The sequence below is a fragment of the Drosophila takahashii genome, chromosome 2L (genome assembly GCF_030179915.1).
Source record: "Drosophila takahashii strain IR98-3 E-12201 chromosome 2L, DtakHiC1v2, whole genome shotgun sequence".
NCBI classification, from domain to species: Eukaryota; Metazoa; Arthropoda; class Insecta; order Diptera; family Drosophilidae; genus Drosophila; species Drosophila takahashii.
The window spans coordinates 11683414-11696891 of record NC_091678.1 but is presented as its reverse complement, the minus strand read 5'-3'; the positions used below and the strand labels follow the sequence as shown (position 1 = coordinate 11696891).

General features: G+C 38.9%; 1 protein-coding gene across 1 annotated transcript in view; it reads right to left on the bottom strand.

The window, feature by feature from the left end:
- Positions 1-834: 834 nt before the first annotated feature.
- The window catches only part of beat-Ic (beaten path Ic), a 46658-nt gene continuing 34014 nt past the window's right edge, over positions 835-13478 (bottom strand). Inside the window, exons 3-8 of the mRNA XM_017158473.2 lie at positions 8799-9010; positions 7121-7256; positions 6759-6892; positions 4163-4285; positions 3896-4085; positions 835-2457 (exon numbers count right to left, since the gene is read on the bottom strand). Coding sequence (XP_017013962.2) covers positions 1787-2457; positions 3896-4085; positions 4163-4285; positions 6759-6892; positions 7121-7256; positions 8799-9010 — 1466 coding nt within the window. The 3' untranslated portion in view covers positions 835-1786. The remainder of the gene's footprint in view (positions 2458-3895; positions 4086-4162; positions 4286-6758; positions 6893-7120; positions 7257-8798; positions 9011-13478) is intronic.

Sequence of the window (13478 nt, the reverse complement as noted above, 5' to 3'; positions counted from 1 at the left end):
ATTTGCTTGTGTTTTTGATTCTCATTATAAATCTAAGACTTATCTTTGTCTCTAGCAGCTAGAAACATGTACTTGTCATCTTCCTATTTTCATATCTCTTGGTTAATATTTGAAATATTTTTCAGTAACATCAAAATTGTTCTTGTCCCTTCTCTATATACATAAAACTATTTTTTACATTCTTATATATCTGCTGCTTATCATATAATGGCTATAATTGAAACCATACTGAAATTAAATTTAACGTAAAATTCCCTTCCAATTGTTAATAATGTAATGGGCATAAATTAGGGAAGACAACTTTCACAACACGATTTGATTACAGAAATCTTAGCGCATGCATTTTATTATTATACTTTTGTATTATTTGCATTTTAACATTTACACCTTTATGTTTTTTATTTACATATTTTATAAACATTTTTAATTTATATCGTTTTTTAATAAATCATTCAACATGTATACTTCTTGATTTTGGTTATTATTTTCATTTTCATTTACATATTTGTTTTCTTTTTTGGCTAAGATTACCCATTGCATTACATTGATTTATTTTTAAGGTAAAGGAACTATTTACCGCTGGATTTTTGTTGGCCAAAAATGTTTAAATAATCGTTTGTTTCCTTCGAGTTTTAATATTGCCGAAATAAGAGTCGAAATTAAATGTTCATTTTCGTTTTAGCTTGATCTATGTATTTATTCGCTGTTTTCTACAAACAAATGATTGCTATAATAATTAATTTTGCTTTTTTTCCACAACCGTAAAAAGTTCCTTTCTGTACAGTGGAGTTTACCATATGAAATTTAATTTTTGTTTTTTTATATACACATTGACTTTATGCCGAGGGGAAGATAAATCATTAGTTTTTCCTTTTACATCGAGTTGTTTACAATGTTTAAGCTTTGAAAAACCCACTTTAAAATGCACTACGGTACCCGAAAGCTAAGCTCAAGTGCAGTCTAAAGTTCAGCTTGCTGTACACTGTGCACATTTCCTAAATCTTTTTTTTTGTTTGGTGAATATGCTAAATGCTTGATATACAACTCAAGGAGATTAAAGTACATGACAAGCATTTGAAGTATTTTTCGGCTTTCATTTTTTCACCCTGTACGCAAATCCACAAATTAACTGTGCATTTTGTGTATTTCTTTAACTGTTTATTGATGCTGCTCTCATTGAGCGGATTCCCTTTAGCTCTTGTGTTGTTGTGATTTTTACAATCGACAGTAAAAGGTGGAACAAAACTTCTGATAAGGAATATTATTGTCAGAAAATTTGTGTTGACTAAATTATTGTGGATACTTAAAGAAAGTTTCTGAAAATAAATGGAGGTGCTAAGAAATATTTTAATATATTTTTTGAAGAGTAAAAAATACAAATCAAAGAAAACTTTTGCGATTGCAACGTACAGGGTGCTAGCTATTCCATTGGTTTCACCATATGTCTTACTTTTACCCCACTTAACATTAAATTATTTCCTGTTATTATTCATCGATTTCATATCTACTTGCGGGCCATACTTTCCATAATTAAATACGAGCCCCCTTTGCGCTCTCCCTGACCTTATGCGTATAACACTTACGAGCTACGACCAGATCGATTTATGCAGCTGGCTCATGCAATCAATATGAGTACGAATGTATATTAATTATGCCCTTCAACAATTCGGAGGGGAAATGGGAAAAGGGCCGCTTTTCTGGGTTTCTTTTTCTGTTTCTTTCATTTTTGCACGGTGGCGAGCACCTTAAGCTACTTTCGGAAATGGATTTCATCATCAATTCGGCATCAGCACGCGCTCCAACGCGACTGCATCATCGCATCCATCGCCTGCGATTTCTTTTGCCACTTTTGCCGCTTTTGCCGCCGCCGAGTCATCAATAATCGTTGATCCGGCCAACTGGCCACGCCCCCTGCACCCTCGCCGCCCCCCACAAGTGTCGCTGACAGCCGCTTAATGCTGCAACTTGCAACTTCTCCAGCAGCAGCAACATCTGCAGCATCAGCAGTTGCTGCTGCATTTGCACTTGTGCTGCCAATATTCGCATCGCCATCATCATCATCGTCGCGATTTTGAGTTGGCATCGCCATAGCCATTTGACAATTATAAAAGCATTTGACGCTCGGTGCGGATGTGGATGCGGATGCTGCCGCTTTTGAAGCTGTCACATCGATGTTGCTGCTATGGAGTTGCTGTTGCTGGTGTTGCTGCTGTTGCACCTTGCCAGTCGCCAGCTTTGTGTATTGACAGTTGATAATTTGATGGGACAGCGGCCCTAGGAGCAGCGGAAAAGCCGAGAGCAGAAGGGCAGCCGCCGCTCCGCCGCCCCCGCAGATCCAGTGCCACGCCCCCGCCAACTGCCTGTTGACGGGAAGCTTTAGCTTTGCCAGCTGCAATGGCCAGAATCGCCAAAAGATTTCATGTGCAGCTGTCGAGGCGCCCGATGCCGTGTTATCCGCTGAAATGGAAAGATTAGGCAGGTGAGTTTTTGGGTGGCAAAACACGGAAACAAAGGGAGATTGCCATTAAATGGGAAGCCATGTTTTGGCCCTTTGATGTGTTTGAAGGAAATAAATTATATTTAATCTTGACCTGTAACATTTTTTGGTGTTTTTTTAAATAATTCAAATATTTTATTTATTTATTTCTTTAATAATTTATACGGCAAAATATTAAACATTTTATATTTATTATTAAAAATTAAAATCATTAAAAACGGAAACTTTGATTTTTCCCCTAATCAGTCTTAAAGGTATTTAAATATAATTTAGTTCTGGAAATGGTTAGGAAGTAGTAAGAAAATATAGAAGGAATCCATTTTTCCACCAAAAAGTAAACTATCTATGTAGATATTCACCCAGACTGATTTTCCTGCATGTGGGTGTGTCAACAGTGCATTTGCATAAAGTTCAGAGCGGAATGCAAGCAAGGAATCGGAATATGATATCTCCTCGTTCCTTCTACTTAATAACGAGGGTGGCTTGCAAACTTCCGTTTTGAGGGTTTCCCTTTGGCACTGTGGACCAAAAATATTGTTGCATACGTTGATGTTTCGCTGGGTTTCAGATTGCCATTTCCATATCCATTCCCCAGCTTTATTCCCCGTTTCAGCGGTAAGCCAGTCAACTCAATTTTAAATACAATTTTCAGCTCAATGCGTTTACACACTTGTTATTCCTGATGTTGTCGTTACTTGGTGTTAAGTAAATGTTGTCGCTAGTAAGTGGCAAAAGGGAGAACCGCAAAAAAAGGAACAGGATGTAAAAAAAAAGAAAAGGATACATAAAGGTTCCCTCGCCATTTCGCCCGAGGCCCCAATCACGATTCCGTCCCGTACAGTCTGCCGCAATTCCGCGACAATCTTTCATGTCTAAACTTAGTTTATAGCAATTTGATTTGCCCGCCATCTGATTCGATAAGCCTGCTCCGTGCTCCTTGCTCCTGGTTGTTAGCTGTTGGTCTTGCGGAGTGTTTATGCTGCACAATTTTATTTACATAATTTACATTGTGTGCCGGGGACTTCGACAGGATGCAGTGGGTCGAACTAAGTGGGATACAGTCCATCTTGCTTGTTTGCCAAAGGCTTTACCATTTTTCTGATATAGGATCACTTAAACGTATCGAATGTTCACTCTAATCTTTTTGATGTGGTAAGTTATGGTATTGCTTTTATTTAAGCGATAAAATTAAATAAATAATTGGATTGGAAATAACTGCTAGATTCAGACATAGTAATTCAAAGAAAAATATTAAAATAAATTAAAAAAAAAATTAAAAATTTTATTAAAATAATTTTTGTAAATTTGCAACTGTTTTTTATGTTGTTTTTATAGTCCCCCGATTTAATGGCAATTTGTTACTCAATCAACCTCCTTGTTCAAACTCAAGGTACTCACCCGAGTAGTAAGTCAAATAGGACTCGTTGTGATCCTCGTAGCCGCCCCGCTCGCCGTTCGGGTTTTCCTCGAGGGGATAATTGTTGATGTCATACGATCTGCCTGAGGCCATTATCCTGGGCCGGTCCTCCTCGATGACACTCTCCATTTCCTCCTTGAAGATGTCAAAGATATTGGCCGTGCACTTGAGCTAACAACGGGAAATGGGATGGGTTGGGTATAGGTTTATTAGTATCTCAACTGGTGCGGACTGTACTCGTGGCTTACCCTCATCTGGCTCTTGAGGAAATGCTGATTGGTGACCATGAAATGTATGGCACTCGTCACCGATTCCAGGGTGCTGTTCTCCCGCTTCTCCTTTTGATAAGTCTTTATGTGATGTGGCGGCACCTACAAGAAACGAATAAAGATGAATAGTGTCAAGTGACATCTCTCTCGAAATTGCAGCGAAATCAATTTGCAAATATTCCGTAATCCTTTTCTCGATGAAGTGGGCCGGCAATATGAAAGCGAAAACTATTCCCCCCGACCAAACCGACTGACACTTTTGCCCCGAAAAATAAAGGCGACCAACGACGCCAGAGCGGCCGAGGCAAATTTATAACTTATGAATGATGAATAGATTTACGCTTGAGTGATTAACTAGAGCAGATGATGGTGATGATGCTGGCCAGGATGGGGGAGCAGAACGGGGGGCAGGGGCCAAAGGACATGGGTGAGCTGTGTCGAGAAGACGAGGCCACTTTGTTTGCGGTGAGTTTAGTTTGAAGTGCCTGGCAGATACGATGCCCTGGCCTGCTCCGCCCAAGCCACCCAAAACCATCCAACCACCCATAGCTGACAGCACACATGATGGCTGTGGGCGGTGAATAGTGGGTGTGGAGTGGGTGAGTGGTGCTCCTGTTGAAATGCGCTCGTTAGCTAAAAGATCAAGTGGCACCCACACCCACTCCCACATGGCCGCCCACTGTAGGCAACACTCAAGTGCTGTTTGTGTTAGTTTTCCCTGCTTTATTTTCGTATATTTATAAATATGTTTTTTGCTGAATTGCTTGTTGTGATGGCGATTAAATCCGAAACTTTGCATTCCAAATTGCATGTTATTTATTCTTAGGAGGGATGCAAAATATTTGATCGATTTTACTTTACTTAAAGATAGAATTTATACCCGTAAATTGCAATTACTTCTTACAGGTTTTTGATTGACATTATGTACAAACAATTTTAAAATTTGATAAATATTTGCATGAATTACTTGTTAGAGATAAATTTAAAGTTACAAACAAGATAAATATTAGTCGGATTTATTTTAATATTTAAAATCACTTCGAAATCTCTTAAAATGCTCCTAGCAAATTAAACTTGTACACTGAAGCTCTTATTCCTATGACAGATTTGTACCTGCTGACTCATAAAAGCGACTTCATTTACTTTAGAGTTAAACGCAGACTAAGCGCAGCGAACTTACAACTTGATCTCTGACCTACGAGAACAGACTAACAAAGGGCGCAGGTTTGAAATATGACTTGTACGGGCCTCCGTGACATTGACAACGCATTTACTATACTCCAGCTGCCACCGGCTAAAGGTAACCCACTGTCTGGATTGGGGAAACAATAACAATAACACCAGCCGAAAGTCTGGGAGAAAGGCCGTAATGTTCTGGGGCGGCCATAAAAACGCCACAGAGAAAAACTAGCTGACAACCTAAACGTTTCTTGAAAAACCGAACGCAAAATGCCAGGACATGTCAGCCATCCTCCTCCTCGTCCTCTGGCAGCCCCTCATCACACCTGTGCAATCATGCGGAGACAGCAGCTGGGCGCAAACTGGCAGGAGGCACTGTGCCGGTATGACCTCCTGTTGGAGTCGACAGTCGACTGCTGTGGTTGCGGCCATAAAACATCCAGACCAGCCCAGAACGGCCCAGAACAGCCCATCCAGCCATTCTGGCCAAAAGCGGAATGGCATAAAAACTGACGGCGTATCAAAAAATGTATATAACCGAAGAGGCGAAAGAAAAAGCGGGCTGGGTTCTGGGTTCTAGGCAAATATAAATGCCAAAAGATGGGCCTGCAAAATGGAAACGCCGCACTCGCAGGTGCCAAAAAGTATGCAACAGACGAGCAATGAAAAATCGCACACTAAACGCAAAAAATTGCAAAACCATTGCAATGGCCACGTTTCACCTGGATTTTCATTTTTTTAAAACAACTCGATTGATCAAATGCGAGGAGGCAATTAAAGAGTTTACTATTTAATGTACTGCAATTGGAAACTGTTCGGGTAAAGGCAAATGTTTTCAAACGATTTGCTGGCCAATCTCTGTTTTATTGTGGGAAATCCAAATTATTTAGGCTATTAAGACTGTTAGAAATTAAATTTAAATGCCATTTAAACACTACCAATTTAAATGATTGTGCTATTAAGTTTAAATGAAAAAGTTAGCTATTTTATAATTTATTTAATTGTGATATTAATTAATTTAAAATAATTCAAATCTTTTTTATTATTAGAAATTTTATTGCAACAAGATGACCACTTAAAAGTACTTTAATAATTTCAAGAAAACTGATGATTTAATTAATTAAGGAATTCCCCAATCTCGCAATAAACTTGCATTAGCCAACCTCTATTTCGCACTCAAAGTGCATTCAAACCAGGAACAAAGTTTCAGCCCCCTTTTGAAACCAATGACTAATTGAAAAACTGGCGGCTCATCAATAGAAGGCGATCAAAGACCTCCGTTCACCGTTTTCCGAAATGCCTGCTAATTGTAGGGCGGTGTAGGAGGAGTGGGCGGAATGGCCGGAATAGGCGTGTCCGGGTGCCGATAACAGTGGTAAACGAAACCAAAACTTACCACAATACCATTAATAGTCCATGTCAAATTAGCAGCCGGTTTCGAGTATTTAATTGAGCAATTGCCGTCGACCAAATCGCCGATGCGATAGCGTGCCTGTATCCCGGTAACCACAGTGTGCTGTTCCGGCAGCTCTGCAAAAAGTGGGCCAAAAAGTGGGTCGTTAGTCGTCGTTAGCCAAGGAATGGAAATGTAAAACTGGCCCAAAAGGCACCAAGTCGGCGGTCGGTCTCAAATAGATTTGTTCTAATTAATTTGCTTGCCTCGACCGCCGCCTGGCCCTCCATTAGCCCATTGCAATGCTTAGTTTATATGTATATTTTTTTGATTTCCAGAATCTCTTTCTTTCTTTTTTTACTTACCAACCACCTCCATTTCGCCGGACACCATGGCCGTTTGAAACGTGGGCGCCTCCACGGATATTTCGCATGTAAATTTTCCCGAAATATTCAGCGGCACCGACTGCAGGACGACGTGGCTCTGATTCGAAAGGTTGCGCTGCAGAGAGGAGAAAAGAGAAAGGAGAAAGCGAACGGAGAAAGTCAGCAGAGCGGCGGGGAAATGAAGAACGTAATAAAAATTAGTTGCTTCAAAATTGGCTGGACGGGGTGCATAGAAATTGAATATAGCCCAGAGAGTGGAAAGTGAAAAATGGGATGGGGGAAAAATATGAAAATGTTGTCTTGGTTTTGCTGAATGACGAAAAGCACAGCAGCTGGCGGTGCAAGATTGCCGGATGAAAAGTGACTGCAAATTGAGGGCATAAAGGTGAAGGGTTGATTTTAATGCTCAAGGGTTCATCTTCATTTGATTAAGGCGTTCTTTGACGCAAAGCAACTTGACACAGGGCTTTGAGGTAGCTGCTTTCTTTATAATCACAAGTGCAATCCTTATCCCGTCTATTTCGTGGGCTCTTGAGCTTCTAATAATACGAAAGTAAGGAGCATCGCTTGAGGCATTTAAAGTGCACTTTTATTGGTAACTTTTCTTAGTTTAACTATTAAAAATTTAATTTTTTATAGCTTATACTAAATTTTGACATAGTCTCTATTTAAATCACTATAACGCTCTTCATAAGTTCTTCGAATAAAATGAGCATTTTATGTCGATAATAACGCTGGCGAAATTTAATCTTTCGAAGAGAAAACGGGGAAACCTCATATAACAATTCACTTAATAAAAATCAAATTTAATAAATTGCATTTAATATTGTGCGTAATTTTCAGGATAAATAAATGTCACATAAATGCAGTGGAGAGGACGAAATTAAATGGGGAAGTGGTGGGCGGTGAAAAGGTCATTGGTAGTTCCAGAGGATCAATGGCTGAAGTTCGAGCGAATGTTTAACCCAATTTGTTGCCAATGATGCCTAATTGGCCCTTGTGTATTCCGCCGTTATAATTAAAGGTGGCCACTACCCTTTCTAAGGGTCTTTTACTTTTTAAGATTCAATTTATTTTAAGTACAATTTGTAACAATAAAAGTTTTCCTAAAAATCTACCTAGCACTAACAAAATTTTAAAAATGTAGGGAATTACGATATTATAATTTTGGCAATTAAAGCGGAAATTAAATAAAATAAATAAATAAATTGATGTTGGATTTTAAGAACTCTAAAAATAATTGTTTAGTAAGTGTATTTAGCGCTTCGTTTTATGTTCGCTCGTGTCATTTTCCCCAGGGGCCTTATGCAATCTGTATATATTGTTTTTTAATGAGCCGCAAGTCAATCCCAAGCGCGACTAATTGGCCACGCCCAACAACTCTTAACGGATCCGGATCCGTCTCCGGATGGACTGGCATAATTACAACGTGGGGCAGTGGGGCAAATAAGCCGGCAAATGTCGTTATGAAAACGAATACTGTGAGTTCGGGGAGCCGGCAATCAGCCATTATGGATATAATTTACACGCAACTGCAGTAACATGTGCGCGTTATGGGGACATGGATATGGATACAAGGATGTGGATGTAGAGCTAAGGGGAATTATCCATATCCACATCCACATCCATGTCTGGGCACTGCTGGGCCTGTACTTACCTCGACATTGAGACCACTTGTCATGGCAAAGACCTTCATCGCTGGATTCTCCTTGGGCGTATAGCGATAAAACTCTCGCTTGCCCTTATACCATTTCACCGAATATAGAGTATCGTTTTCCATATCGTAATTACACGTGAACAGCGCGTTGCTGCCACGTTTCACCGCCTGTGGTATCATTACCGACACATCCTTGAGTGCCACAATAAAATCTGCAAATAAAATGAGTTCGGGGGTAAGTGAATTATGCATGAGTCCAAGGGGGGATCGTAAATATAAAGTGTATTTTAAAAATATACGATTAAAAGTTTAATTGGCGCGGCTCTTGAAAATGCTCCCGTTTAATAATGAATTTTAGAATTGTGAATAATAAACACTTGAATTGTAATCTTCCCCTACTAGTTTGTTTTTATGGACATTTTTATGGACATTTTTCTAGGCCCAACAAAAAAAGAAAAAAAGGTGAATGGAAAACTGACCTTTCCCCCACACCTTCGGATTCCGATTGGACTAGCTAACTACTATGCCAACCCTTCCTTTGATAGGCGAGTGACCAGCTGACCCGACCACTGCCTTCCGTTCGATGTTTCAAATGACAGCACAAAATGTTGCAAACAAAGTAGAGTCCCATCCAACCACCGATTTCTCGATTTGCTTTCATTTTTCCGCCCTTTTTGCTCGTCCCTATCATTTGGCTACTCTCGTGAATGGTTGAGCAAAAAATAGGATGACTGAAAATAATTATTTGTTTTTAAAAAAGATTTTGAGTTTATTACCAAAAAGAGTCTTATATATATTCTTCAATTTAAATTAAATTTTTCAAAATATATTGATCTTCGTTTTAATAAAAATTGTATTATTTAAAACCCGCATTATATATGCTTTATCTGATAATTACTTATAGATTCTTTAATATTTTGTAGCTATATTATATTCCCATATTTATTGTTCTGAATTAAAATTCAAAATACATTTTTATTTGTTTAAATATTTTTCTTTGCAGCATTAACTTTTGCAGTGCATGTTGTTTTTTGTTACGTTGCCTTTGGTTTGTTTTTCTGTTTCTACCGGTGCACAATGCTTTTGTTTCCCATATTGACCCATATAACGAGCGAGCATTTTGTTGTGCCCTCCGAACTTCCGACCCCCGAGTCTCTTTCACCCATCAACCCACCGACCTTTCGACCCCCACTTGATGTGGCTGCATTTATCGTAGGGCGCACAAAATTGTCCTTCAGCTGCACATTGTTGTTTAGTACTGACCGCCACCCGATTCCCAGATTCCCAGATAGCCAGAGATACCCAATCCTCTCGATCTCCCCGCCCCCAAGGAACCACAGCAAGAACAACAACTTTCCCAGCCATTTTATTTTGTTATAAAAAACTTTTACAATCTACGTTTGTTAAGTATTTTAACTGCTTTCCCTGGTTAGAAGTGGGTGTGTGTGTGAGTTCGGGTTTCTACCTTTCCCTTGATATATTCGTGTGGCTGTGCAATATAAACCAATGAAAATTGCAGGGCCAACTCTTCGTATCATTCACTTTCCTTTCCCTCTCCCCGTTCCCCTTTCCCCTGGGCTGGGAGAAAGTTCTGTGTCTGCTCTGGGTGTTTATCTGTCAGTTTATGTTTACAAATGTCCACTTTTAATGGTTCACCATTTAACTGGAGGGACGCCAACAGAACTTGCACAGAACCCAACAAAAGTTGGATATCCTGGGATGCTACTGCTTGACATGCTTTACCATACATATTGTTATGTTCTATTGTCTGGCTTTTTATGCTTCTACGTCAGCTTCTCCTTATTTTGCTTTCCTTCGTGTGGTGCTGCATAGTTGTTATGACTTCTATAAGCCATTTGAAATGACTACCTCTCAGCCATCTGCTATACACAAGTGCTACTAACATTGATTGTATTTTTCCTGAAACTATTGTAAAATAATTATTTACAATAAATAATCCTCCTGTTTTTTATTTGGCATTCAAAAACACTATATTAATTTGACAAAATAAATTGCTAAGCCCCTGTCGATCCCACAATAAGTAGTTTTAGTTTTGGTGGCTTACTAAAAGCTTACTGCAAAAATGCTAACAAATTTATGTTCTGGTTTCCAATGGCACTTTTTCATTGATTTAGCTGCTCGGCTGAGTCGTTGACCGCAACTTCAACGTGTATAATTTGCAATAAAACTTTACAGACGAAATGCATTTAATTTGGGCACATTAAATTATATTAAAAGCTGATCAAAAGTTAAGCAGCAAAACAAAGTGCCAGACAACACAAACAAAACAAACAAATGGGAAAGGGAAAATGAGGTCTCCTCTAAGTTGCCTTGTAAGTGCTTCTCACACTTAGGTGAAGCCTCTGAAATTTGTATTATTCTACATATATACGACATCTATATATTGCAGACTCAAAGCAGACTCCAGACCGAGACGCGACCACAGAACTCGACCAGAAAAAAGGAAAAGCTCAACGGGAAAACGGGCAAACGGCAACCGATGACGACGATGGGCATTGTAACTGACATGGCTGTCAACACTGTAGCCATTGCCAGGAAAGGACCTCGTACTGCCTCATCCACATCCATCTCCACACTTTGCAGTCATTTCAACTTTGGAATTTCAATAAGAGTCTCGGCGAGTGAAAATGCCGCAGGTGGTAGGCCCACAGAGTCCCGGGTCGATGGGAAAACCAAGTTGCCGGCTGGCATAAAGAAAGGCAAATAAACCAGAAAAGTAAATACATAAATTAAAAGTGTAAAGGCGAAAAATGTTTAATTCGCGAAGGGATGCGTTGGAAGGTACTCAAATGGAATGGATTGGCTGAAGGACCGAAGCGATGAGGTGGTAAAATTATAGACCTATAAAATATAAGACATAAACTAATAGGTCATTGGGCAGATCTTAAAGTTCGGTTTTCCGTTTCATTATAACATGCCTTTCGTTTTATGAAAATAAAAAATAGTTTTAACTTGGGTGATTGAATACAAATAAATCTTTTGAGTTGATAAAAAAAGAAATACAAATTTAATTCTTAATTTTGAATTATACGAGGCAGGAGAATCCAGTTATTTTTAAGAAATTTCTGTTCCCTCGAACTTCAGTCACTATATCATTTTGCACCCACCACTTGCCAAAGTCAAGTCCCAAAAGTAATGCGTTTTTTTTTAAGCCACATCTAACTGGCTATTTTTTCCGCCCAGCTCCGAAAGCATTTCTAGTCCTTTCTTTTCCCTACGCTTCCCCGTCCTCTGTTTTTCAGGCTTTTGGTTTATTTTTCAAACAATTTTTTATCATCAGCTGTCAATAGTTCAGGCAGCTGACCCACCGAACGGGGCAAGCAAAACGGAAAATAAGCCAGAAGGGCGGGTAAAAAAAGAGAAATCATTACATAAAAAATGTTTTATGCTCTGCTATTGCAACTTTGACCAAGCTAAAAGCAACAACTGCAGCGAAAAGGATGAAATTATTTGTTTTTGTTGTGTAACATGCTCCCTGGCTTTGGAAGTAGTCCAAACTTGCACGTATAAATACATTTTTGATGCCGACTTTGTTGCTCCTGTTCTTGTTGTTTTCGTTTGCAGCTTCATTGCTTGCCATAAAAACTAAAAAATCGCCAAATAGAAATAAACGCATTTTTATATGTATCTGTATTTATGAACCCCATAAATATGTCAAATAAATTACGAAACAGTCAAAATATTGTGCCATGTTTGTGCTGCCAATGTGTTTGTGTTTATGTGCGAAGTCTTATAAGTGTGACTATTGAGCCGTCCTCTTTTTTGAGGTATAAATCTGCTTCGGAATTTTTTACTTTAACTTTATAAGAGAAATATTTCCATGGGCGATTTAATCATGGAAGATTTATTTTATGATTATAAGATTTAATTATTTTCATGTAAAAATAAATTTTGGTAAGTATTGTTGTATAGTTTTTTAATCAGTCGCAGCCAGACTGAAAAATTTAAATTTAATAATTCCAAATCATCTATTTAATATTGCTTTCCATCTATTTAAGCACACACGAAATGGTTGCTGCTTGTTCAGCATTTAATATTCTTTGATACTCGATTTCGAAACACACATAACAAAAACTTCTATCTCTAAAATTGTCCGCTAATTTGGGTTTTCGCTTTTGTTGGTTTTCTGTTTTGGTTTCGGTTTTGGGTTGTGTTTTGTTTTCAGAGTGTCATAAAATTTTGCGGCCAACGTTTCGGGCCCCCAATGACAAAAACAAGCGCAAAGAGTGCGACAAAGCTCAGCCCGCAGACAATTTCATTAGGATAGAAGTTAAAAAAAATTACTCACATTATGAGATACTCAATGGCAGCGAAAAAATGGGTGGGGCGGGGGTAAAAGCCTAGAAATGAGGGTGGCCAAAAGCAGTAAAAGGCGAAAACCAAATGCAGAGTTTCGCAGTTTTCGGCATTTACCAAAATGTTTGTCACTGCAATGCATGGCACTCATATATGACTATGATTGTGTGTATGAGCAAAGGACACTTTGTCCTGTGTGTTTTTATTTTTTTGAGGTTTTTTGACAGGGGCGAATGGCCGGGCGGAGGGTCATTTGGCGCTCTATGCGCCGGGGCTATTAAATAAACATGCAAATTATTGCGCAATTTTTGATTACGATTTTTCAACACGAGGCAACCCGACGTAGGGGACAACAACAATAGC